The sequence below is a fragment of the Coregonus lavaretus genome (assembly GCF_964263955.1).
Source record: "Coregonus lavaretus genome assembly, chromosome: 27".
NCBI classification, from domain to species: domain Eukaryota; kingdom Metazoa; phylum Chordata; class Actinopteri; order Salmoniformes; family Salmonidae; genus Coregonus; species Coregonus lavaretus.
Genome location: NC_140014.1, coordinates 38,397,520 through 38,421,946, shown reverse-complemented (window position 1 = coordinate 38,421,946; position 24,427 = coordinate 38,397,520). Strand labels below are relative to the sequence as shown.

General features: G+C 44.4%; 1 protein-coding gene across 1 annotated transcript in view; it reads right to left on the bottom strand.

Annotated features, from left to right (window-relative positions):
• LOC311102996 (dynein axonemal heavy chain 6-like) overlaps window positions 1-22,581 on the bottom strand; it is a gene marked incomplete at its 5' end in the record, with an annotated part of 87,168 nt that extends 64,587 nt beyond the window's left edge. Inside the window, 4 exons of the mRNA XM_084144494.1 lie at window positions 14,323-14,487; window positions 16,441-16,572; window positions 19,386-19,556; window positions 22,576-22,581. Of these exons, the coding sequence (XP_084000620.1) occupies window positions 14,323-14,487; window positions 16,441-16,572; window positions 19,386-19,556; window positions 22,576-22,581 (474 nt within the window). The remainder of the gene's footprint in view (window positions 1-14,322; window positions 14,488-16,440; window positions 16,573-19,385; window positions 19,557-22,575) is intronic.
• Window positions 22,582-24,427: the final 1,846 nt, after the last annotated feature.

Sequence of the window (24,427 nt, the reverse complement as noted above, 5' to 3'; positions counted from 1 at the left end):
CTACTTGTACATACGCCTACACACACATAACATACGCACACATGCACACTGACGACACACACTCACAACATACATTGCTGCTACTGCTCCACATATACTGCTGCTACAGCTCAGTCTATTATCTATCCTGTTGTCTAGTCCCTTTACCCCTATCTACAGTATACTGCTGCTACAGCTCAGTCTATTATCTATCCTGTTGCCTAGTCACTTTACCCCTACCTACAGTATACTGCTGCTACTGTCTATTATCTATCCTGTTGTCTAGTCCCTTTACCCCTACCTACAGTATACTGCTGCTACTGTCTATTATCTATCCTGTTGTCTAGTCACTTTACCCCTACCTACAGTATACTGCTGCTACAGCTCAGTCTATTATCTATCCTGTTGCCTAGTCACTTTACCCCTACCTACAGTATACTGCTGCTACTGTCTATTATCTATCCTGTTGTCTAGTCACTTTACCCCTACCTACAGTATACTGCTGCTACTGTCTATTATCTATCCTGTTGTCTAGTCACTTTACCCCTACCTACAGTATACTGCTGCTACAGCTCAGTCTATTATCTATTATGTTGTCTAGTCACTTTACCCCTACCTACAGTATACTGCTGCTACTGTCTATTATCTATCCTGTTGTCTAGTCCCTTTACCCCTACCTACAGTATACTGCTGCTACTGTCTATTATCTATCCTGTTGCCTAGTCACTTTACCCCTACCTACAGTATACTGCTGCTACTGTCTATTATCTATCCTGTTGTCTAGTCACTTTACCCCGACCTACAGTATACTGCTGCTACTGTCTATTATCTATCCTGTTGTCTAGTCACTTTACCCCTACCTACAGTATACTGCTGCTACTGTCTATTATCTATCCTGTTGTCTAGTCACTTTACCCCTACCTACAGTATACTGCTGCTACTGTCTATTATCTATCCTATTGTCTAGTCACTTTACCCCTACCTACAGTATACTGCTGCTACAGCTCAGTCTATTATCTATTATGTTGTCTAGTCACTTTACCCCTACCTACAGTATACTGCTGCTACTGTCTATTATCTATCCTGTTGTCTAGTCCCTTTACCCCTACCTACAGTATACTGCTGCTACTGTCTATTATCTATCCTGTTGCCTAGTCACTTTACCCCTACCTACAGTATACTGCTGCTACTGTCTATTATCTATCCTGTTGTCTAGTCACTTTACCCCTACCTACAGTATACTGCTGCTACAGCTCAGTCTATTATTTATCCTGCTGTCTAGTCACTTTACCCCTACCTACAGTATACTGCTGCTACTGTCTATTATCTATCCTGTTGTCTAGTCACTTTACTCCTACCTACAGTATACTGCTGCTACAGCTCAGTCTATTATCTATTATGTTGTCTAGTCACTTTACCCCTACCTACAGTATACTGCTGCTACTGTCTATTATCTATCCTGTTGTCTAGTCCCTTTACCCCTACCTACAGTATACTGCTGCTACTGTCTATTATCTATCCTGTTGCCTAGTCACTTTACCCCTACCTACAGTATACTGCTGCTACTGTCTATTATCTATCCTGTTGCCTAGTCACTTTACCCCTACCTACAGTATACTGCTGCTACAGCTCAGTCTATTATTTATCCTGCTGTCTAGTCACTTTACCCCTACCTACAGTATACTGCTGCTACAGCTCAGTCTATTATCTATCCTGTTGCCTAGTCACTTTACCCCTACCTACAGAAGCACCTTTGGCAGCGATTACAGCCTTGAGTCTTCTTGGGTATGATGCTACAGGCTTCGCACACCTGTATTTGGGGAGTTTCTCACATTATTCTCTGCAGATCCTCTCAAGCTCTGTCAGGTTGGATGGGGAGCGTCGCTGCACAGCTATTTTCAGGTCTCTCCAGAGATGTTCGATCGGGTCAAAGAGGCCAAAGAGTTCAATCTTTGTTTAATCCGACAAGAGAATCTTGTTTCTAATGGTCTGAGTCCTTTAGGTGCCTTTTGGCAAATTCCAAGCGGACTGTCATGTGCCTTTTCTGAGGAGTGCCTTCCGTCTGGCCACTCTACCATAAAGGCCTGACTGGTGGAGTGCTGCAGAGATGGTTGTCCTTCTGGAAGGTTCTCCCATCTCCACAGACGAACTCTGGAGCTCTGTCAATGTGACCATCGGGTTCTTGGTAACCTCCCTGAAAAAAACGCTTCTCCCCCAATTGCTCAGTTTGGCCGGGCGGCCAGCTCTACTAAGAGTCTTGGTGGTTCCAAACTTCTTCCATTTAAGAATGATGGAGGCTACTGTGTTCTTGGGGACCTTCAACGCTGCAGAAATGTTTTGGTACCCTTCCCCAGATCTGTGCCTCGACGCAATCCTGTCTCTGAGCTCTACGGACAATTCCTTCGACCTCAAGGCATGGTTTTTGCTCTGATATGCACTGTCAACTGTGGGACCTTTTATAGACAGGTGTGTGCCTTTCCAAACCATGTCCAAACAATTGAATTTACCGCAGGTGGACTCCAATCATGTTGTAGAAACATCTCAAGGATGATCAATGGAAACAGGATGCACCTGAGCTCAATTTCGAGTCTCATAACAAAGGGTCTGAATACGTTTGTAAATGTGATATCAGTTTATTTTATTTTATAAATTAGCAAACATTTCTAAAAACCTGTTTTCACTTTGTCATGATGTGGTATTGCTTGTAGATTGATGAGGGGAAAAAAACAATTTCATCAATTTTAGAATAAGGCTGTAACGTATCAAAATGTGGAAAAAGTCAAGGGGTCTTAGTACTTTCCGAATGCACTGTAGCTACCTCAATTACCTCGTATCCCTGAATATCGACTCGGTACTGGTACTCCCAGTATATACAGTGGCTTGCGAAAGTATTCACCCCCCTTGGCATTTTTCCTATTTTGTTGCCTTACAACCTGGAATTAAAATGGATTTTGGGGGGGTTTGTATCATTTGATTTACACGACATGCCTACCACTTTGAAGATGCAAAATATTTTTGGGGTGAAACAAACAAGAAATATGACAGAAAAACAGAAAACTTGAGCGTGCATAACTATTCACTCGTCCGAATCCACTCGTCCACCGCAGGGGCCTCGATCTGGCTCTCGTGCCACGGTGCCAGGACCGGCTGATAACCTAAAACACACTGGAAAGGTGTTAAGTTGGTGGAGGAGTGGCGGAGAGAGTTCTGGGCCATCTCTGCCCAGGGGATGAACCTCGACCACTCCTCCGGCCGGTCCCGGCAATAGGACCTCAAAAACCTACCCACATCCTGGTTGACACGTTCCACCTGCCCATTACTCTCTGGGTGGTACCCCGAGGTAAGGCTTACCGAGACCCCCAACCGTTCCATGAACGCTCCCCAAACTCTGGAAGTGAACTGGGGACCTCGGTCAGACACAATATCCTCGGGGACCCCATAGTGCCGGAAAACATGGGTGAATAGGGCCTCAGCGGTTTGTAGGGCAGTAGGGATACCCGGCATGGGAAGGAGACGACAGGCCTTGGAAAACCGATCCACAACGACCAAAATGGTGGTATTCCCCTGGGAGGGGGGAAGGTCGGTTACGAAATCCACCGATAGGTGGGACCATGGTCGTTGTGGAACGGGCAGGGGATGTAGCTTACCCCTGGGCAAATGTCTAGGCGCCTTACACTGGGCACACACCGAGCAGGAGGAGACATAAACCCTCACATCCCTGGCTAACGTTGGCCACCAGTATTTCATGCTAAGACAGTGCAATGTCCGGCCAATACCTGGATGTCCAGAGGAGGGTGATGTATGAGCCCAATAAATAAGTCGATCACGAATCTCGAGCGGAACGTACGTCCGCCCCACAGGACACTCGGGGGGAGTAGGGTCGGTACGCAGTGCCCGCTCGATTTCTGAATCGACCTCCCACACCACCGGAGCCACCAAACAAGACTCCGGCAGTATGGAAGTAGGCTCGTTGGACCTCTCCTCTGTGTCATACCGCCGGGACAGGGCGTCTGCCTTACCATTCTGGGACCCAGGGATGTATGTGATCTTAAAAACGAACCGGGTTAGGAACATGTTCCACCTAGCCTGACGAGGGTTCAATCTCCTAGCTGCCCGGATGTACTCCAGGTTACGGTGATCCGTCAGAATGAGGAAAGGGTGTTGAGCCCCCTCAAGCCAATGCCTCCACACCTTTAGGGCCTGGACTACGGCTAACAGCTCCCTGTCCCCGACATCATAGTTACTCTCCGCCGCGCTGAGCTTCTTGGAGTAGAACGCACAGGGGCGGAGTTTAGGTGGCGTGCCGGACCGTTGTGATAGAACTGCCCCAATACCAGTCTCGGACGCGTCTACCTCAACCTGGAATGGTAAAGAGGGATCCGGATGCGCCAGCACAGGAGCCGAGGTGAACAGGTTCTTAAGTTTGACAAATGCCCTGTCCGCCTCAGCCGACCACTGCAAGCGAACCGGACCCCCCTTTAGCAGGGACGTAATGGGAGCTGCAACCTGTCCAAAACCCAGAATAAACCTCCGGTAGTAATTAGCAAAACCCAAGAACTGCTGCACCTCTTTTACAGTGGTTGGAGTTTGCCAATTACGCACGGCCGATACCCGGTCTACCTCTATCTCCACACCAGACGCGGACAACCGATAACCCAAAAAGGAGACGGACTCCTGGAAGAACAGGCATTTCTCTGCCTTGACATACAAGTCATGCTCCAACAGTCGTCTCAACACTCGGCGTACCTGGGCTACATGCTCGGCTCGAGTAGCAGAGTACACTAGGATGTCGTCAATGTAAACTACTACTCCCTGCCCATGCATGTCCCGGAAAATCTCGTCAACAAAGGATTGGAAGACTGAAGGAGCATTCATTAAACCGTATGGCATGACGAGATACTCGTAATGACCCGAGGTGGTGCTAAATGCTGTCTTCCATTCATCCCCCTCCCTAATGCGCACCAGATTGTACGCGCTCCTGAGATCCAACTTTGTGAAGAACCGCGCTCCGCGTAATGACTCCGTCATCGTCGCAATCAGTGGAAGTGGGTAGCTGTATTTAACTGTGATCTGATTGAGACTGCGATAATCAATACACGGGCGCAATCCCCCGTCCTTCTTCTTCACAAAGAAGAAACTCTAAGAGACTGGGGAAGTAGAGAACCGTATGTATCCCTGTGCCAAGGACTCGGCTATGTATGTCTCCATAGCCGCAGTTTCCTCTTGAGACAGGGGATACACATGACTCCGGGGAAGAGCCGCTCCGGTCTGGAGATTTATCGCACAGTCCCCCTGTCTATGAGGAGGTAGCCGTTCTGCCCTCGATTTGCTAAACACAAGTGCTAAATCCTCATACTCGGGGGGAATGCGCAGTGCGGGCACTTGGTTCGGACTCTCTACCGAGGTCGCCCCTATGGAAACAACTAGACATCTCCCTACACACTGGGCAGACCACTCCATAAGAGCCCTCTGTTGCCACGCTATGGTAGGATCATGGGTGCTTAACCAGGGAAGGCCCAACACCACTGGGTACGCAGGAGAGTCAATCAGATAGAACTGAATGATTTCCTCATGACCCCCCTGCGTCGTCATCATCAGCGGTGCTGTGACATCCCTGATCAGACCCGACCCCAACGGCCGGCTGTCTAATGCGTGGACAGGGAATGGAACTTCTACCGGCCGAAGGGGAATTCCTAACCTAGCACAAAATGCTCGATCAATAAAGTTCCCAGCTGCGCCTGAATCTACTAGCGCCTTATGCTGGGAATGAGGTGCCACCTGTGGAAACCTCACAGGAATACTCATGTGACCAACAGAGAGCTCTGGGTGAGTGGGGCGCCTACTCACCTGAAATGACTCCCCAGTGCGTGGCCTGTTGTCACCTCTCCCAGGAGACCCTCCCCAGCACCTGGCCGCAGTGTGTCCTCCACGACCGCAGGTGGTGCAGGGGATGGCCCCCCTCGGGTTCCCTCTCCTCCTCTCTCTAGCGCCAGCACCCCCCAGCTCCATGGGAATCGGCTCGGGGGTGCTAGAGGGTGGACTGGACGACCCCCACTCGGGACGTCCGCGGGTAGCCAGCAGGGTATCCAGACGGATGGAAATGTCCACCAACTGGTCAAACGACAGGTTGGTGTCCCTGCAGGCCAGCTCCCTACGAACGTCCTCTCGTAGACTACATCGGTACTGGTCGATGAGGGCCCTCTCATTCCACCCCGCATCCGCCGCTAGTGTCCGGAACTCCAGTGCGAACTCCTGTGCGCTCCTCTTCCCCTGTCGGAGGTGGAATAGACGCTCTCCCGCCGCTTTCCCCTCAGGGGGATGATCGAAGACAGCCCTGAAGCGGCGGGAGAACTCCGCGTAGGTGATGGTAGCGGCGTCTATTCCCCTCCATTCGGCGTTGGCCCATTCCAACGCCTTGCCGGAGAGACAGGAGATGAGGGCGGAGACGCTCTCGTATCCCGAGGGCGCCGGGTGTATAGTGGCAAGGTACAGTTCTACCTGCAGGAGGAATCCCTGACACCCGGCTGCAGAACCGTCATATGCCCTCGGGAGTGAGAGCCGAATGCCACTGGGTTCCGGTACTGAGAGAGGAGGACTGGCCGTTGGTGATGCGATGTTGTAAGGGTCCTTGGCCACCTCAGAGTTCACCAATCGGCGCAGGGCGTTGGACACCTCGTCCATGACGGTCCCGAGTTGCTGGATCATGGCGTCATGGAAATTGATCCGGTCCAGCAGGGATTCGGGTGCCGCCGCTGATCCTGCTGACTCCATGATGGTGTGTTGTTCTGTCATAAACCGTCGTGGATGTGGTGGAGGAGTCAAGCGCAGGAAGCAGAGGTTAGTCCAACAAGACTTTTAATAGTCTCAAAAGCAAGATTACAAACCCCGACCTCGATAACACGAAGTGGCGAGGGATAATTACGCACACGCGTAAAACACTAAACAAGGAAAAATGACACGGAAAACAAACACGTATATCTACAAAGTGGCAACGGAAAATAACAACACACAATTACCATAGAGCAAAACAAGGAACTTATAAGACACATAATCAACACTCAAACAGACACAGGTGTGACAGACAGACAAAAGCAATCAAACACAGAAACATAGAGCGGTGGCAGCTAATACTCCGGGGACGGCGAACGCCGAAGCCTGCCCGAACCAGGAGGAGGAGCAGCCTCGGCCGAAACCGTGACAGGGTCATTGTCCTGCTGGAAGGTGAACCTCTGTCCCAGTCTCAAATCTCTGGAAGACTGAAACAGGTTTCCCTCAAGAATTTCCCTCTATTTAGCATCCATCATTCTTTCAATTCTGACCAGTTTCCCAGTCCCTGCCGATGAAAAACATTGGTGTTCTCAGGGTGATGAGAGGTGTTGGGTTTGCGCCAGACATAGCGTTTTCCTTGATGGCCAAAAAGCTCAATTTTAGTCTCATCTGACCAGAGTACCTTCTTCCATATGTTTGGGGAGTCTCCCACATGCCTTTTGGCGTACACCAAACGTGTTTGCTTATTTTTTTCTTTAAGCAATGGCTTTTTTTCTGGCCACTCTTCCGTAAAGTCCAGCTCTGTGGAGTGTACGGCTTAAAGTGTTCCTATGGACAGATACTCCAATCTCCGTTGTGGAGCTTTGCAGCTCCTTCAGGCTTATCGTTGGTCTCTTTGTTGCCTCTCTGATTAATGCCCTCCTTGCCTGGTCCGTAAGTTTTGGTGGGCGGCCCTCTCTTGGCAGGTTTGTAGTGGTGCCATATTCTTTCGATTTTTTTAATAATGGCTTTAATGGTGCTCCGTGGGATGTTCTAAGTTTCAGATATTTTTTTATAACCCAACCCTGATCTGTACTTCTCCCCTTGCTTAGTGGTGTTGCAGACTCTGGTGCCTTTCAGAACAGGTGTATATATACTGAGATCATGTGACACTTAGATTGCCCACAGCTGGACTTTATTTAACTAATTATGTGACTTCTGAAGGGAATTGGTTGCACCAGATCTTATTTAGGCGCTTCATAGCAAAGGGGGTGAATACATATGCACGCACCACTTTTCCGTTATTTATTTTTTAGAATTTCTTGAAACAAGTAATTTTTGTTCATTTCACTTCACCAATTTGGACTATTTTGTGTATGTCCATTACATGAAATCCAAATAAAAATCCATTTAAATTACAGGTTGTAATGCAACAAAATAGGAAAAAACGCCAAGGGGGATGAATACTTTTGCAAGGCACTGTAGCCATGTTATTTTTACTCGTTATTGTTATTCGTTATTCACTGTGTATTTATTCCTCATGTCACTATTTATATTTATATATTTTCTTTTTAACTCTGCATTGTTGGAAAAGGACCTGTATAGTGCCATCAGAAAGTATTCACACCCCTCGACTTATTCCACATTTTGTTGTGATACAGCCTGAATTCAAAAGGGATTTAATAAATGTTTTACACACAATACCACATAATAACTAAGTGAAAACATGTTTTTAGAAATGTTAGCAAATTTATTGAAAAAGAAATACAGAAATATCTCATTTACATAGGTATTCACACCACTGAGTCAATACATGATATAATAACCTTTGGCAGCGGTTACAGCTGTGAGTCTTTCTGGGTAAGTCTCTAAGAGCTTTGAACACCTGGATTGTACAATATTTGCACATTATTATTTTTTAAAGTCTTCAAGCTCTGTTAAGTTGGTTGTTGATCATTGCTAGACAGCCATTTTCAAGTCTTGCCATAGATTTTCAAGACGATTTAAGTCAAAACTGTAACTAGGCCACTCAGGAACATTCAATGTCGTCATGGTAAGCTACTCCAGTGTATATTTGGCCTTGTGTTTTAGGTTATTGTTCTGCTGAAAGGTGAATGTGTCTCCCAGTGTCTGTTGGAAAGCAGACTGAACCAGGTTTTCCTCTAGGATTTTTCCTGTGATTAGCTCTATTACGTTTTTTTATCTTAAAAAACTCCCTAGTCCTTGCCGATGACAAGCATACCCATAACATGATGCAGCCACCACCATTCTTGAAAATATGAAGAGTGGTACTCAGTGATGTGTTGTGTTGGATTTGCCCCAAACATAACGGTTTATATTCAGGACATAAAGTTAATTTCTTTGCCACATTTTTTGCAGTTTTAATTTAGTGCCTTATCGCAAACAGGATGTATGTTTTGGATTTTTTTTAAATTCTATACAGGCTTCCTTCTTTTCACTCTGTCATTTAGGTTAGTATTGTGGAGTAACTACAATGTTGTTGGTCCATCCTCAGCTTTCTCCTATCACAGCCATTCAACTCTGTAACTATTTTAAAGTCACCACTGGCCTCATGGAAATCCCTGAGCGGTTTCCTTCCTCTCCGACAACTGAGTTAGGAAGGACGACTGTATCTTAGTAGTGACTGGGTGTATTGATATACCATCCAAAGTGTAATTAATAACTTCACCATGCTCAAAGGGATATTCTTTTTTTTACCCATCGACAAATAGGTGCCCTTCTTTGCGAGGCATTGGAAAACCTCCCTGGTCTTTTTTGGTTGAATCTGTGTTTGAAATTCACTGCTCGACCTTACAGATAATTGTATGTGTGGGGTACAGAGATGAGGTAGTCATTAAAAAAATAATGTTAGACACTATTATTGCACACAGAGTGAGTCCATGCAATTTATTATGTGACTTGTTAAGCACATTTTTTTATCCTAAACGTATTAGGCTTGCCATAACAAATGGGTTGAATACTTATTGACTCAAGACATTTCCGCTTTTCTTTTTAAATTAATTTGTAAATAAATGTCTAAAAATGTAATTCCACTTTGACATTATGGAGTATTGTGTGTAGGCCAGTAATAAAATATCTCAATGTAATCCATTTTAAAATCAGGCTGTAACCCAACAACATGTGGAAAAAGTCAAGGGGTGTTTCTGAATGTACTGTGAGTCAGCATTTCACTGTTAGTCTACACCTGTTATTTATGAAGCATGCGACAAATACGTTTTCATTTGACATGTTGTGTGGTCCTCCCACTACGACTCGGGAAAACATGCAGTTTATTAGGCTACAGTTCTGATGAACTTCACAGGGTGGTGAAAGTTCACAGTGATGAGCTTGATGCTCCTTTCCAATAAATATCCAGGGTCTTATTCTGGTGACATGATGATCGATGCTTGGCTGCCATTTGACAAATACAAATAATCTCCTTTATGGACAATAATTTGTCCATTAAGGAATCTCATCATGTAGGTAGCCTTCCCGCACTGTCTGCGAGATGTTGGCTAGAGCACGCGTGCCAAGACCAGAGTGGGCACATTCTCTATATAACGCAACAGTTTATGTGACAAAACCATCAGTAGAGTTGAAAATGCAATGGAAACCCATTTACTTGTATTTTTTATTCGGTACACGGGAATTTAACTGCAAGCGTTCTTTTTATGTGCATTATGTGATCACACACAGCTTTTAAGTCAATTTGATGGAAACACAATTTGATGGAAAATGCAGATTTTATGCAGATTATTTTTTATTTGCATGAAAATCTGTTGCCAATTGGATGGAAACCTAGCTTATAACTGTGATATGTGGTTGTCGTACCTAGCTACCTTAAATGCACTAACTGTGTAAGTCACGCTGGATAAGAGCATCTGCTAAGAGCATGTAACGGAGAACAGCTCCGCCTCCGACGCGTATAACACGTGATTAGATTATGCTAATGTAGGGTGTGACATGTCATACAGGTGACGTGTGTACGTGTGAGATGTCATACAGGTGACGTGTGTACGTGTGACATGTCATACAGGTGACGTGTGTACGTGTGAGATGTCATACAGGTGACGTGTGCACGTGTGAGATGTCATACAGGTGACGTGTGCACGTGTGAGATGTCATACAGGTGACGTGTGCACGTGTGAGATGTGTATATGTGTCACTGGGAGTGCTGCACAGTTACGTACATCAGATTGGAAAGCGGGATCTGTCCCCAGTAACAGCTCCAGTTCAGGCCATGGTCGGAGGTGTTGGTCTCTTTCCTTCTCCAGCTCCTCGTCAACAGACAGTTTCAGGTCAAACACAGGAGGCGAGTGCAAATCCAGGAGGTTCGGGTCTTGGTTGAAGGATGTCTGTTTGGCTGAGTGAAATCAATGTAATTAATATATAGGGCAAATATGTAACTGTAAAACAGTTAGGGATAATTGTTACTATACAGTGCTTATTACATTTCTGTAGATTACTAATGGCAGTTATTCATTGGGGTGTCCCAAATGGCAACAGATTCCCTATATACTGCACTACTTTTTGACCAAAAAAATACAAGTAAATGGGTTTCCATTGCATTTTCAACTCTACTGATGGTTTTGTCACATAAACTGTTGCGTTATATAGCGAATGTGCCCACTCTGGTTTTGGCACGCGTGCTCTAGCCAACATCTCGCAGACAGTGCGGGAAGGCTACCTACATGATGAGATTCCTTAATGGACAAATTACTGTCCATAAGGGAGATTATTTGTATTTGTCAAATGGCAGCCAAGCATCGATCATCATGTCACCAGAATAAGACCCTGGATATTTATTGGAAAGGAGCATCAAGCTCATCACTGTGAACTTTCACCACCCTGTGAAGTTCATCATAACCTACAGTAGAGTGCATTCGGAAAGTATTCAGACCCCTTGACTTTTTCCACATTTTGTTACGTTACAGCCTTGTTCTAAAATTGATTAAATTGGTTTTTTCCCTCATCAATCTACACACAATACCCCATAATGACAAAGAAAAAACAGGTTTTAGAAATTTTTGCAAATGTATTACAAATAAAAAACTGAAATATAATATTTACATAAGTATTCAGACCCTTTACACAGTACTTTGTTGAAACCCCTTTGGCAGCGATTACAGCCTCGAGTCTTCTTTGGTATAACGCTACAAGCTTGGCACACCTGTATTTGGGGAGTTTCTCCCATTCTTCTCTGCAGATTCAAGTCCGGGCTCTGGCTGGGCCACTCAAGGACACTCAGACACTTGTCCCGAAGCCACTCCTGCGTTGTCTTGGCTGTGTGCTTAGGGTCATTGTCCTGTTGGAAGGTGAACCTTCGCCCCAGTCTGAGGTCCTGAGCGCTCTGGAGCAGGTTTTCATCAAGGATCTCTCTGTACTTTGCTCTGTTCATCTTTCCCTCAATTCTGACTAATCTCCCATTCCCTGTCGCTGAAAAACATCCCCACAGCATGATGCTGCCACCACCATGCTTTACCGTAGGGATGGTGCCAGGTTTCCTCCAGACATGACGCTTGGCATTCAGGCCAAATAGTTCAATCTTGATTTCATCAGACCAGAGAATCTTGTTTCTCATGGTCTGAGAGTCCTTTAGGTGCCTTTTGGCAAACTCCAAGCGGGCTGTCATGTGCCTTTTACTGAGGAGTGGCTTCCGTCTGGCCACTCTATCATAAAGGCCTGGTTGGTAGAGTGGTAGAGTGCTGCAGAGATGGTTGTCCTTCTGGAAGGTTCTCCCATCTCCACAGAGGAACTCTGGAGCTCTGTCAATGTGACCATCAGGTTCTTGGTCACCTCCCTGACAAAGTCCCTTCTCCCCCAATTGCTCAGTTTGGCCGGGCGGCCAGCTCTAGGAAGAGTCTTGGTGGTTCCAATCTTCTTCCATTTAAGAATGATGGAGGCCACTGTGTTCTTAGGGACCTTCAATGCTGCAGAAATGTTTTGGTACCCTTACCCAGATCTGTGCCTCGACACAATCCTGTCTCAGAGCTCTACGGACAATTCCTTCGACCTCATGGCTTGGTTTTTGCTCTGACTGCACTGTCAACTGTGGGACCTTATATAGACAGGTGTGTGCCTTTCCAAATCATGTCCAATCAATTGAATTTACCACAGGTGGATTCCAATCAAGTTGTAGAAACATCTCAAGGAGGATCAATGGAAACAGGATGCACCTGAGCTCAATTTCGAGTCTCATAGCAAAGGGTCTCAATACTTATGTAAATAAGGTATTTCAGTTTTTTATAACTTTGCAGAAATTTCAAAAAAACTGTTTTCTCTTTGTCATTATGCGGTATTGTGTGTAGAATAATGAGTAAAGATTATAATTTTAGAATAAGGCTTTAACGTAACAAAATGTGGAAAAAGTCAAGGGGTCTGAATAATTTCAGAATGCACTGTATGTAGGGAATAGGGTGCCATTTGGGACGCTGTCCATGACTGTCTGGCAAAGCTCTGCACTTTAAAACAGCATAATACTTATGAACCTACACTATTTACAAGACAACAAGGCTGTGAGTTTAAATCTTTAGAGAATGTCTTACCAATGACTTGTTCAAATCCCTGTAGCACCTGTTTAATGTGCAGTGTGAAGTCATCAAGGCAGGGATAGATGGTCAGCTTCACTCGTTTGCTGGGCGAGCTTGGAGAAAGAAAACAACAGCATCCGTGTAATATCATCACTTCACTGACTGAGGTGACAGATTATCAGAAAAACACTAGCTGATGTTTGTGGAATTCATGCATTTTTCTAATAGAGGAACATGGAGCGATATAGTTTATTGTAATATATAAATGAAGCCATACCGCCATGGAGTCTCCTCACGGGAAACCTCTTTATCCTTCTCCGTATCTGGGATGAAGAAACTTTAAGCTTCCGCAGACATTTAAGTTGAACACTTTAGTTCATAGAGTTATAATCTATTTTAGTAGTTTCTTTACTATAAATGGGATTCACCTTTCCTGTCGACTTCAGAGTGGAGCTCTGTTGTACCTTTGGTTGAGACATCATCTGTCATTGGCTGGTTCACAGGTGTGACTGTAAGCAGGACGTTCACTTCAAATACAGCCTGGATCTCTTCTTCAGGCTCCTCATTTTTAAAATCTGGTAGCATCTAGAAATGTAATCTCAGTTAACCCAGAACTAAAGTCTGTCCACAAGAGATTACTAGAAAATGTGATCATGTGAAAGTCAATTTAGTATTACAAATTGACACATTGTTTAGTGATGTTTACATGTTTCTGACCACATTGGCACAATAGATAAAAGCTGATCTACCTTGTTAACTAGCTATGGTTGGCCTTGGCTGTGTGAATAAAGTCTATACGCTGCATTACGACCAGTTGGCTCTTTGATAATATTTCTGTAAGGTCCACTTGCATCCATCCTTGCCACTTTTCTAGGGAGTACACAGACAAATATTTCAACATCGCAAGCATGCTAATTAAACTCATTGACAAACAAATACCATAACCATACTAAATTATATCTCCCTTAAAAACCACTTACTTTGTCTCTTGTCTTCTCTCTTTCACTCCATTAGTGTTACAGGACTCTCGGAGGAAAGACAGAAGGAGTTGAACTGCAGATCTGACCAAGACACAGAGCATCTCTTCAAACATTCTGTCTATCATGTTGAGGAAGTGGCTAAAGCGACACAAGAGGATCCTCCACTCAGCCACCTCAGCATACAGCGGCCTGTTGGTCGACAGAGAGGACAGAGGGAGGAACAGTCTCTCTGCACCCTGGACCTCTGCTGCCTAACAAGAAAAAAGACAGTACAATGATATATTCAATATATCTTATTCAATATAAAGTGTCTCAAGAGTGCTGATCTGGGATTAGTTTAGCCTTATAGATCATACTGAATAATATTCCATGGATCTGATCCTATATCAGCACTCTTACTCTGGGGTTCTTTATGAATTAGGACTCAGATCTGTTTGTGCTGTCTTGCCAACAACTATGGTTGTTGTCATGCCAAACATCAAAACCAGGGTAGATCAAATCAAATCAAATCAAATTGTATTGGCCACATGCGCCGAATACAACAGGTGCAGACATTACAGTGAAATGCTTACTTACAGCCCTTAACCAACAGTGCATTTATTTTTAACTAAAAAGTAAAAAATAAAACAACAACAAAAAAATGGTTGAGAAAAAAAGAGCAGAAGTAAAATAAAATAACAGTAGGGAGGCTATATATACAGGGGGGTACCGGTGCAGAGTCAATGTGCGGGGGCACTGGCTAGTTGAGGTCGTTGAAGTAATATGTACATGTGGGCAGAGTTAAAGTGACTATGCATAAATAATTAACAGAGTAGCAGCAGCGTAAAAGGATGGGGTGGGGGGGCAGTGCAAATAGTCCGGGTAGCCATGATTAGCTGTTCAGGAGTCTTATGGCTTGGGGGTAGAAGCTGTTGAGAAGTCTTTTGGACCTAGACTTGGCACTCCGGTACCGCTTGCCGTGCGGTAGCAGAGAGAACAGTCTATGACTAGGGTGGCTGGAGTCATTGACAATTTTGAGGGCTTTCCTCTGACACCGCCTGGTATAGAGGTCCTGGATGGCAGGAAGCTTGGCCCCAGTGATGTACTGGGCCGTACGCACTACCCTCTGTAGTGCCTTGCGGTCGGAGGCCAAGCAGTTGCCATACCAGGCGGTGATGCAACCAGTCAGGATGCTCTCGATGGTGCAGCTGTAGAATATTTTGAGGATCTGAGGACCCATGCCAAATCTTTTCAGTCTCCTGAGGGGGAATAGGCTTTGTCGTGCCCTCTTCACGACTGTCTTGGTGTGTTTGGACCATGATAGTTCGTTGGTGATGTGGACACCAAGGAACTTGAAGCTCTCAACCTGTTCCACTACAGCCCCGTCGATGAGAATGGGGGCGTGCTCAGTCCTCTTTTTTTTCCTGTAGTCCACAATCATCTCCTTTGTCTTGGTCACGTTGAGGGAGAGGTTGTTGTCCTGGCACCACACGGCCAGGTCTCTGACCTCCTCCCTATAGGCTGTCTCATCGTTGTCGGTGATCAGGCCTACCACTGTTGTGTCGTCGGCAAACTTAATGATGGTGTTGGAGTCATGCCTGGCCATGCAGTCATGGGTGAACAGGGAGTACAGGAGGGGACTGAGCACGCACCCCTGAGGGGCCCCTGTGTTGAGGATCAGTGTAGCAGATGTGTTGTTACCTACCCTTACCACTTGGGGGCGGCCCGTCAGGAAGTCCAGGATCCAGTTACAGAGGGAGGTGTTTAGTCCCAGGATCCTTAGCTTAGTGATGAGCTTTGAGGGCACTATGGTGTTGAATGCTGAGCTCTAGTCAATGAATAGCATTCTCACGTAGGTGTTCCTCTTGTCCAGGTGGGAAAGGGCAGTGTGGAGTGCAATAGAGATTGCATCATCTGTGGATCTGTTGGGGCGGTATGCAAATTGGAGTGGGTCTAGGGTTTCTGGGATAATGCTGTTGATGTGAGCCATGACCAGCCTTTCAAAGCACTTCATGGCTACAAAGTCAGTGCTACGGGTCGGTAGTCATTTAGGCAGGTTATCTTAGAGTCCTTGGGCACGGGGACTATGGTGGTCTGCTTGAAACATGTTGGTATTACAGACTCAGTCAGGGACATGTTGATCAGTAGAGGATAGCGACAGAGATGTTTTTTCAGGACTGTAATTACATGTCCTCATAACAATCTAAAGGACAAATGTAGTGTACCTTCAGACAAGCGGCGCGAATCAAAGTGGCAACTTTGTGGTGAAGGCACTGAAGTTGTCTCAGTGCTACAGCACATTGTTGGGTCTGGGCCTCACAGAATCCTATCAAGGAGTATGTGGTGGATTTATCCAACTAGGTAGAATAAACAAAAACATGTTATTAGAAAGGAGTTGAAAACAATATTATCAATGAAGATAGTTATCCAAAAAACATGGTCCTACCTTTGTTAAAACAATGGCACCGTCAGAATCCCCATATCTTGTTTTGTCACTGGCCGTCTCAAAAAGTCCTTTGATTTCAACCAGACATCTCAAGAAGATGTCATCAGCAAAAAACAGACCTTTGGATAACATTTCCCTAAAAAAAAAAAGCTCTTAACTTTTATTTGGAAGATAAGTCGATTTGGATAAAAGCGTCTGCTAAATGGCATATTATTATTTAATAGTGTGGAGACAAAGAGAAGAAGAAGAAGAAGAAGAAGAAGAAGAAGAAGAAGAAGAAGAAGAAGAAGAAGAAGAAGAAGAAGAAGAAGAAGAAGAAGAAGAAGAAGAAGAAGAAGAAGAAGAAGAAGAAGAAGAAGAAGAAGAAGAAGAAGAAGAAGAAGAAGAAGAAGAAGAAGAAGAAGAAGAAGAAGAAGGCAGGAGACATATAATAAGACAAATGAAATATCATGTGGCAGCAAATACTTGATCAACACTCACTTAGCCTTCTTGGTCTTTGAGTGGCATACTGTGACCTTCCAGATTGTAAAAGCCTTCCAAATTCTACAGAGAGCAAAAAGTGCATTGTAAAACTGAATTACAGTATTTTACAATATTATATTTACATTTTAGTCATTTAGCAGACGCTCTTATCCAGAGCGACTTACAGTTAGTGAGTGCATACATTATTTTTTTATTTTTTCATGCTAGCCCCCCGTGGGAATCGAACCCACAACCCTGGCGTTGCAAACGCCATGCTCTACCAACTGAGCTACATCCCTGCCAGCCATTCCCTTCCCTACCCTGGACGACGCTGGGCCAATTGTGCGCCGCCCCATGGGTCTCCCGGTCGCGGCCGGCTACGACAGAGCCTTATATTACATACATTCCACATACACATATCAGATACACACTTTTCATCATCCTTCTAAACTCAGCAAAAAAAGAAACATCCTCTCAACTGCGTTTAATTTCAGCAAACGTATCATGTGTAAATATTTGTATGAACATAACAAGATTCAACAACTGAGACAGAAACTGAACAGGTTCCACAGACATGTCACTAACAGAAACTGAATAATGTGTCCCTGAACAAAGGGGGGGTCAAAATCAAAAGTAACAGTCAGTATCTGGTGTGGCCACCAGCTGCATTAAGTACTGCAGTGCATCTCCTCCTCATGGGCTCTTCGCTGGCCATGGCAGAACACTGACATTCCTGTCTTGCAGGGAATCACGCACAGAACGAGCAGTATGGCTGGTGGCATTGTCATGCTGGAGGGTCATGTCAGGATGAGCCTGCAGGAAGGGTACCACATGAGGGAGGAGGATGTCTTCCCTGTAACGCACAGCGTTGAGATTGCCTGCAATGACAACAAGCTCAGTCCGATGATGCTGTGACACACCGCCCCAGACCATGACGGACCCTCCACCTCCAAATCGATCCCGCTCCAGAGTACAGGCCTCGGTGTAACGCTCATTCCTTCGACGATAAACGTGAATTCGACCATCACCCCTGGTGAGACAAAACCACGACTCGTCAGTGAAGAGCCCTTTTTGCCAGTCCTGTCTGGTCCAGCGACGGTGGGTTTGTGCGAATAGGCGACATTGTTGACGGTGATGTCTGGTGAGGACCTGCCTTACAACAGGCCTAAAAGCCCTCAGTCCAGCCTCTCTCAGCCTATTGAGGACAGTCTGAGCACTGATGGAGGGATTGTGCGTTCCTGGTGTAACTCAGGCAGTTGTTGTTGCCATCCTGTACCTGTCCCGCAGGTGTGATGTTCAGATGTACCGATCCTGTGCAGGTGTTGTTACACGTGGTCTGCCACTGCGAGGACGATCAGCTGTCCATCCTGTCTCCCTGTAGCGCTGTCTTAGGCGTCTCACAGTACGGACGTTGCAATTTATTGCCCTGGCCACATCTGCAGTCCTCGTGCCTCCTTGCAGTATGCCTAAGGCAAGTTCACGCAGATGAGCAGGGACCCTGGGCATCTTTCTTTTGGTGTTTTTCAGAGTCAGTAGAAAGGCCTCTTTAGTGTCCTAAGTTTTCATAACTGTGACCTTAATTGCCTACCGTCTGTAAGCTGTTAGTGTCTTAACGACCATTCCACAGGTGCATGTTCATTAATTGTTTATGGTTAATTGAACAAGCATGGGAAACAGTGTTTAAACCCTTTACAATTAAGATCTGTGAAGTTATTTGGATTTTTACGAATTATCTTTGAAAGACAGGGTCCTGAAAAAGGGACGTTTCTTTTTTTGCTGAGTTTATAAGAATAACCATAGACTATACAAACCTGAATTTTGCAAACAATGGCAACTTGAAGATTTTGAAGAACAGTTCTCTTTCAGAAAGCCAGTCTATTACAGACATGATTTCACCACTTCTGTCTTCCAAAACAGACACCTATAAAATAAAACAGAGTGAGGCGGACTCTTTGGGATGGTTTTCCTGGACACAGATTAAGCGTAGCCCTGGACTCCATTGAACATGCTTGCTGCAACAGATCCTAGATCAGAACTCTTGCTTTGAGATGCTTTATGGATACGGGCCCAGGACTTTATTTGTGTCTGGGAAACCTGCCCCTAAAATATAAGTAAATTATGCGAGTGTCCCAAATGGCAACCAAATCCCTATATAGTACACTACTTTTGTCCCTTGTCAAAAGTTGTGCACTATACAGGGAATAGCAATCGATGTATTTTCACCAACGTTTAACAGTTCAACGGTGAACTGGTTGAACTGACCTTGAATATGCATGAAGCGCTGACAGTCCAGTACTGACAGCTCTGTTTAGCTGTCTGGACAGAAACCACCTGAAGATCATAGGGGTTGGGCTGGATCTTGAGGTCACCTCTGTTCCTCATCAGACAGTATACATACTCTCCAGGATCCTTTTTAGTCTCCTCAGGGATTTCCTGCACAACATCCACAAGGGAGTTAGATTTGCATTGATTAAAAGATTATGTATTGATTATGAAGACCTATCCCAATGATTACAAAATCTCTCTAGTGTATTTAAAAAAATAACATACAATTTAACTATTTTTTAAACATACAAAACCATGGATCGTAGAGACTCAATGATAAGGTTCACATCAATTGATCATATACAGTTGAAGTCGGAAGTTTACATACACCTTAGCCAAATACATTTAAACTCTGTTTTTCACAATTCCTGACATTTAATCCTAGAAAAAATTCCCTGTTTTAGGTCAGTTAGGATCACCACTTTATTTTAAGAATGTGAAATGTCAGAATAATAGTAGAGAGAATGATTTATTTCAGCTTTTAATTATTTCATCACATTCCCAGTGGGTCAGAAGTTTACATACACTCAATTAGTATTTGGTAGCATTGCCTTTAAATTGTTTAACTTGGGTCAAACATTTCGGGTAACCTTCCACAAGCTTCCCACAATAAGTTGGGTGAATTTTGGCCCATTCCTCCTGACAGAGCTGGTGTAACTGAGTCAGGTTTGTAGGCCTCCTTGCTCGCACACACTTTTTCAGTTCTGCCCACACATTTTCTATAGGATTGAGGTCAAGACTTTGTGATGGCCACTCCAATACCTTGACTTTGTTGTCCTTAAGCCATTTTGCCACAACTTTGGAAGTATGCTTGGGGTCATTGTCCATTTGGAAGACCCATTTGCGACCAAGCTTTAACTTCCTGACTGATGTCTTGAGATGTTGCTTCAATATATCCACATAATTTTCCTTCCTCATGATGCCATCTATTTTGTGAAGTGCACCAGTCCCTCCTGCAGCAAACCACCCCCACAACATGATGCTGCCACCCCCGTGCTTCACAGTTGGGATGGTGTTCTTCGGCTTGCAAGCTGTCCCCTTTTTCCTCCAAACATAACGATGGTCATTATGGCCAAACAGTTCTATTTTTGTTTCATCAGACCAGAGGACATTTCTCCAAAAAGTACAATCTTTGTCCCCATGTGCAGTTGCAAACCGTTGTCTGGCTTTTGTATGGAGGTTTTGGAGCAGTGGCTTCTTCCTTGCTGAGCAGCCTTTCAGGTTATGTCGATATAGGACTCGTGTGTATATAGATACTCGTGTGTATATAGGACTACTGTGGATATAGATACTTTTGTACCTGTTTCCTCCAGCATCTTCACAAGGTCCTTTGCTGTTGTTCTGGGATTGATTTGCACTTTTCACACCAAAGTACGGTCATCTCTAGCAGACAGAACGCGTCTCCTTCCTGAGCGGTATGACGGCTGCGTGGTTCCATGGTGTTTATACTTGCGTACTATTGTTTGTACAGATGAACGTGGTACTTTCAGGCGTTTGGAAATTGCTCCCAAGGATGAACCAGACTTGTGGAGGTCTACAATTTTTTTCTGAGGTCTTGGCTGATTTCTTTTGATTTTCCCATGATGTCAAGCAAAGAGGCACTGAGTTTGAAGGTAGGCCTTGAAATACATCCACAGGTACACCTCCAATTGACTCAAATGATGTCAATTAGCCTATCAGAAGCTTCTAAAGCCTTGACATAATTTTCTGGAATTTTCCAAGCTGTTTAAAGGCACAGTCAACTTAGTGTATGTAAACTTCTGACCCACTGGAATTGTGATACAGTGAATTATAAGTGAAATAATCTGTCTGTTAACAATTGTTTGAAAAATTACTTGTGTCATGCACAAAGTAGATGTCCTAACCGACTTGCCAAAACTATAGTTTGTTAACAAGAAATTTGTGGAGTGGTTGAAAAACAAGTTTTAATGACTCCAACCTAAGTGTATGTAAACTTCCGACTTCAACTGTAGCCTAGTAGCTAAAATGGTGGAAACCAACCTGTATGTTTTGTGGGTATGCTTTTGCTATTCTCCTGTCAGGAATCTCAGTGGACCAGCCCAGTTTTTCTCTCAATCTGATTATGTGGCCCACAACACAGTCATTGTCAGGCTCTGTAGAGAACCAACAATGTACAATAATTATGCTATGTCTAATGTACTCACCCTGACATGTAGGCTATGTACAGAATAGCCTACATAAAAAAAAGCTAAGTGCAGCAAAAAACTCAATGAACCAGTTCTGTGTAACTGTTTCGGGGTAATCTATCTTTTGCATCAAAGCGGACGTCTTTCACTCTCTTCCCTTTATAGTTCCATGTGGCGGGGATCATTGAGGCTTCACACATGTGTTTAATTGGTTCAAGGACCCCTCTTTTCAGACACAGTGGCTCCTGCTTGCTGGGCTGGAACATGCAGCCACCTATAGAAACAGAAATGTTGTGCACGCAATGATTTTGCTTACAAAATGCATTAAAATACCACAAATGGGGATGAGACTCACTTTTCTTAATGCTTCTTCCATGTACAGGAGACCTGGACACATTTGATAATAGTGCATTTTCAGTGGGAGATTCTCCCACACCTGATAATTTACTCAATTGTATACAAGATCTGTTGACAGGTTCGTTTTTCTTTAGTAACCTGTAAAAATGACAAAAATGTAAAATCCATACTGACAAGTACCTAAGTTTCTTATTGAATTCAAAATACCACTTTGCTATATAACTGACAACTTACATAGAAATGTAACTCTCTTCTTTTTCTTCATCTTTACTATTGATTTTCTTCCTGTGAAGTAAAGTATCAATCCTTGCTGGAAGTTCATCTTCTCCATTTCCTGAAGAAGAGCCTGAAGACTGCTGAAAGTTTGAAACCGTGAAAATCTCACATTAGCTAGCTAATTTACCTATCATTATAATGGCATAAACTAGAAGAATATTGTATTAGCTACGCCAGTTCCATGGGATACATGTTACAGTATCATATTTTATATACAGTATAAGGGTAACGCAGTTGCTAGCTAAATGTGTCATTCATCATGGATGAAAACATTAGCATCAGCTAACTTTAGCTGGCTAGCTAAGCTAACTGGCTAAGCTGACTGACAGCTCGTGCTAGCTACTTACCTCCATTATCGACTGCCAGGCTCAACTTGCAGGCTCAACATCAAACTGTCAGAAATTGATATTCTCAAATAATTCGATCATTTTCTGTATGAACTGTTCAAGTGGTTATCTAGCTATCTTATTGTTCATCAACAGTGCTACAAGAGATCCCTTGGCTTGAAGGCACTGGCAGTTGTTGTATCAAGTTGCTCGGCAACGTTCTGATGTGTGAAAAAACAGGTGATTCGAACCCAGAGGCTTGGAATGTCTTCTTCTTCGGTGTGGTTTATCGGCGGCTGGTATCCAACGTTATGGTGCAGGCCTAGAATGTGTAGTCCTCTCACAGACTTGTTTAACCGATTTGCCAGAATATTGGTTAAACATGACGCACGGTTTCAGTATATATTTGGCATATATTGTGAGAATCATTGCGCCCCCATTGATCAGTTAAACAAGTAGTCCTAAATAAAGGCCAATCATCTAGTGAATAATAAAAACCTGATCTGTATCATTCACTGTGTTATTTCAATGAAGAGGAAATTCAGCAAGTCTTGGACAGTGGAAGTTGATAAAAGAGCTTCTTTATAATTAATGGTAAGACAGCCTTCATCCAGGTTTTGTCTTGTCATTGAGATTGGTCCCTAAACCCATAGAAAGCCTGTTTGTGTGTGTGTGTTGTGTGTGTGTGTGTGTGTGTGTGTGTGTGTGTGTGTGTGTGTGTGTGTGTGTGTGTGTGTAAAATCCAGATGAAGGCCATTGCTCTGGGCTTATAAAAAAGCTATTTTATCAACTTCCACTGTCCTCCAAGAGTTGCTGAATTTCCTCTTCATTGAAATAACACAATGGTCAAGGGCCTAAATGCGTTGGATTTACATTTAACACTTTCATCTCTTTTATCAACTTCCACTGTCCTCCAAGAGTTACTCAATTTCCTATTCTCCTCAATTCTTGCATCTTGGTTGGAGAACGAGGTATAAAGTAACGGGCCTAAACGCCCTCCGCCAGTGGTCACCAAGCGTTCGATCTTCAAGGCATTCCTAGTTTATCACCAGTTCTGTAGAAAAGCCAACGATAAAGGCTTGCACTACTTTTTTTTATTCGTGTTGCGCTATTGCCGGTAGGTTCACTTAATTCAGAAGCCCTGCGACCCAGGTAGGCAAAGTGTTCCAATTTTGAACCTTTTCATTTGTCTGAAAAGACAAACTCCGCCTAACCGCCGGACCGGGAGATCTGTGGCTAAATCGAGTGCTCCTACCGCGCTGGCCAATCTGATATCTAAAATCACCGTGCGTAAGGCTTTAAGCAAAGTGTAACCTACATGAAATGTCATACCTTAAAAATAAATAAAGACATGACCAGAGAGAAACTGTCAAAGAATAAAGCAAAGCGCTGCTGTTTTCATGAGTGAGTTCATGATTACGTTTTTATTCAGCACTGTCAACAAGGTTTTTATTCAACAGTATAACCAAACATAAAGCACACTTCTCCATACTTCCACTCGCGCTGTAGCTGCAATGAATTAGTAGCCACGTGTATCGACAGCCCTGCGTTTTTATTATTAGCAGCTCGTCGTGCCTATTTTAATATCGAGCAATATTTCCCTTTCTCTGGTCATAGGAACAACATGAATTTGTGCATGAGACAGATGCGGATGCGGTGCGACTCGAGTTTCGCCATCAGGTGGAAGACGTTGTCCCCTCTCTCTGGTCAGTCTCACCGGAGGTAAAGAAGGAAAGAGCCGGGACCGTGAGAGGCAAACCCTCTGCTGCTCTCTCCCGCCCTCCGCTGAGACTAATGCCGTGTTCAAAACAACTGGGAACTCGGACTTCCGACGTCAGTGCGTTCAAAACATCTCGGAACTCTGAATAAAACG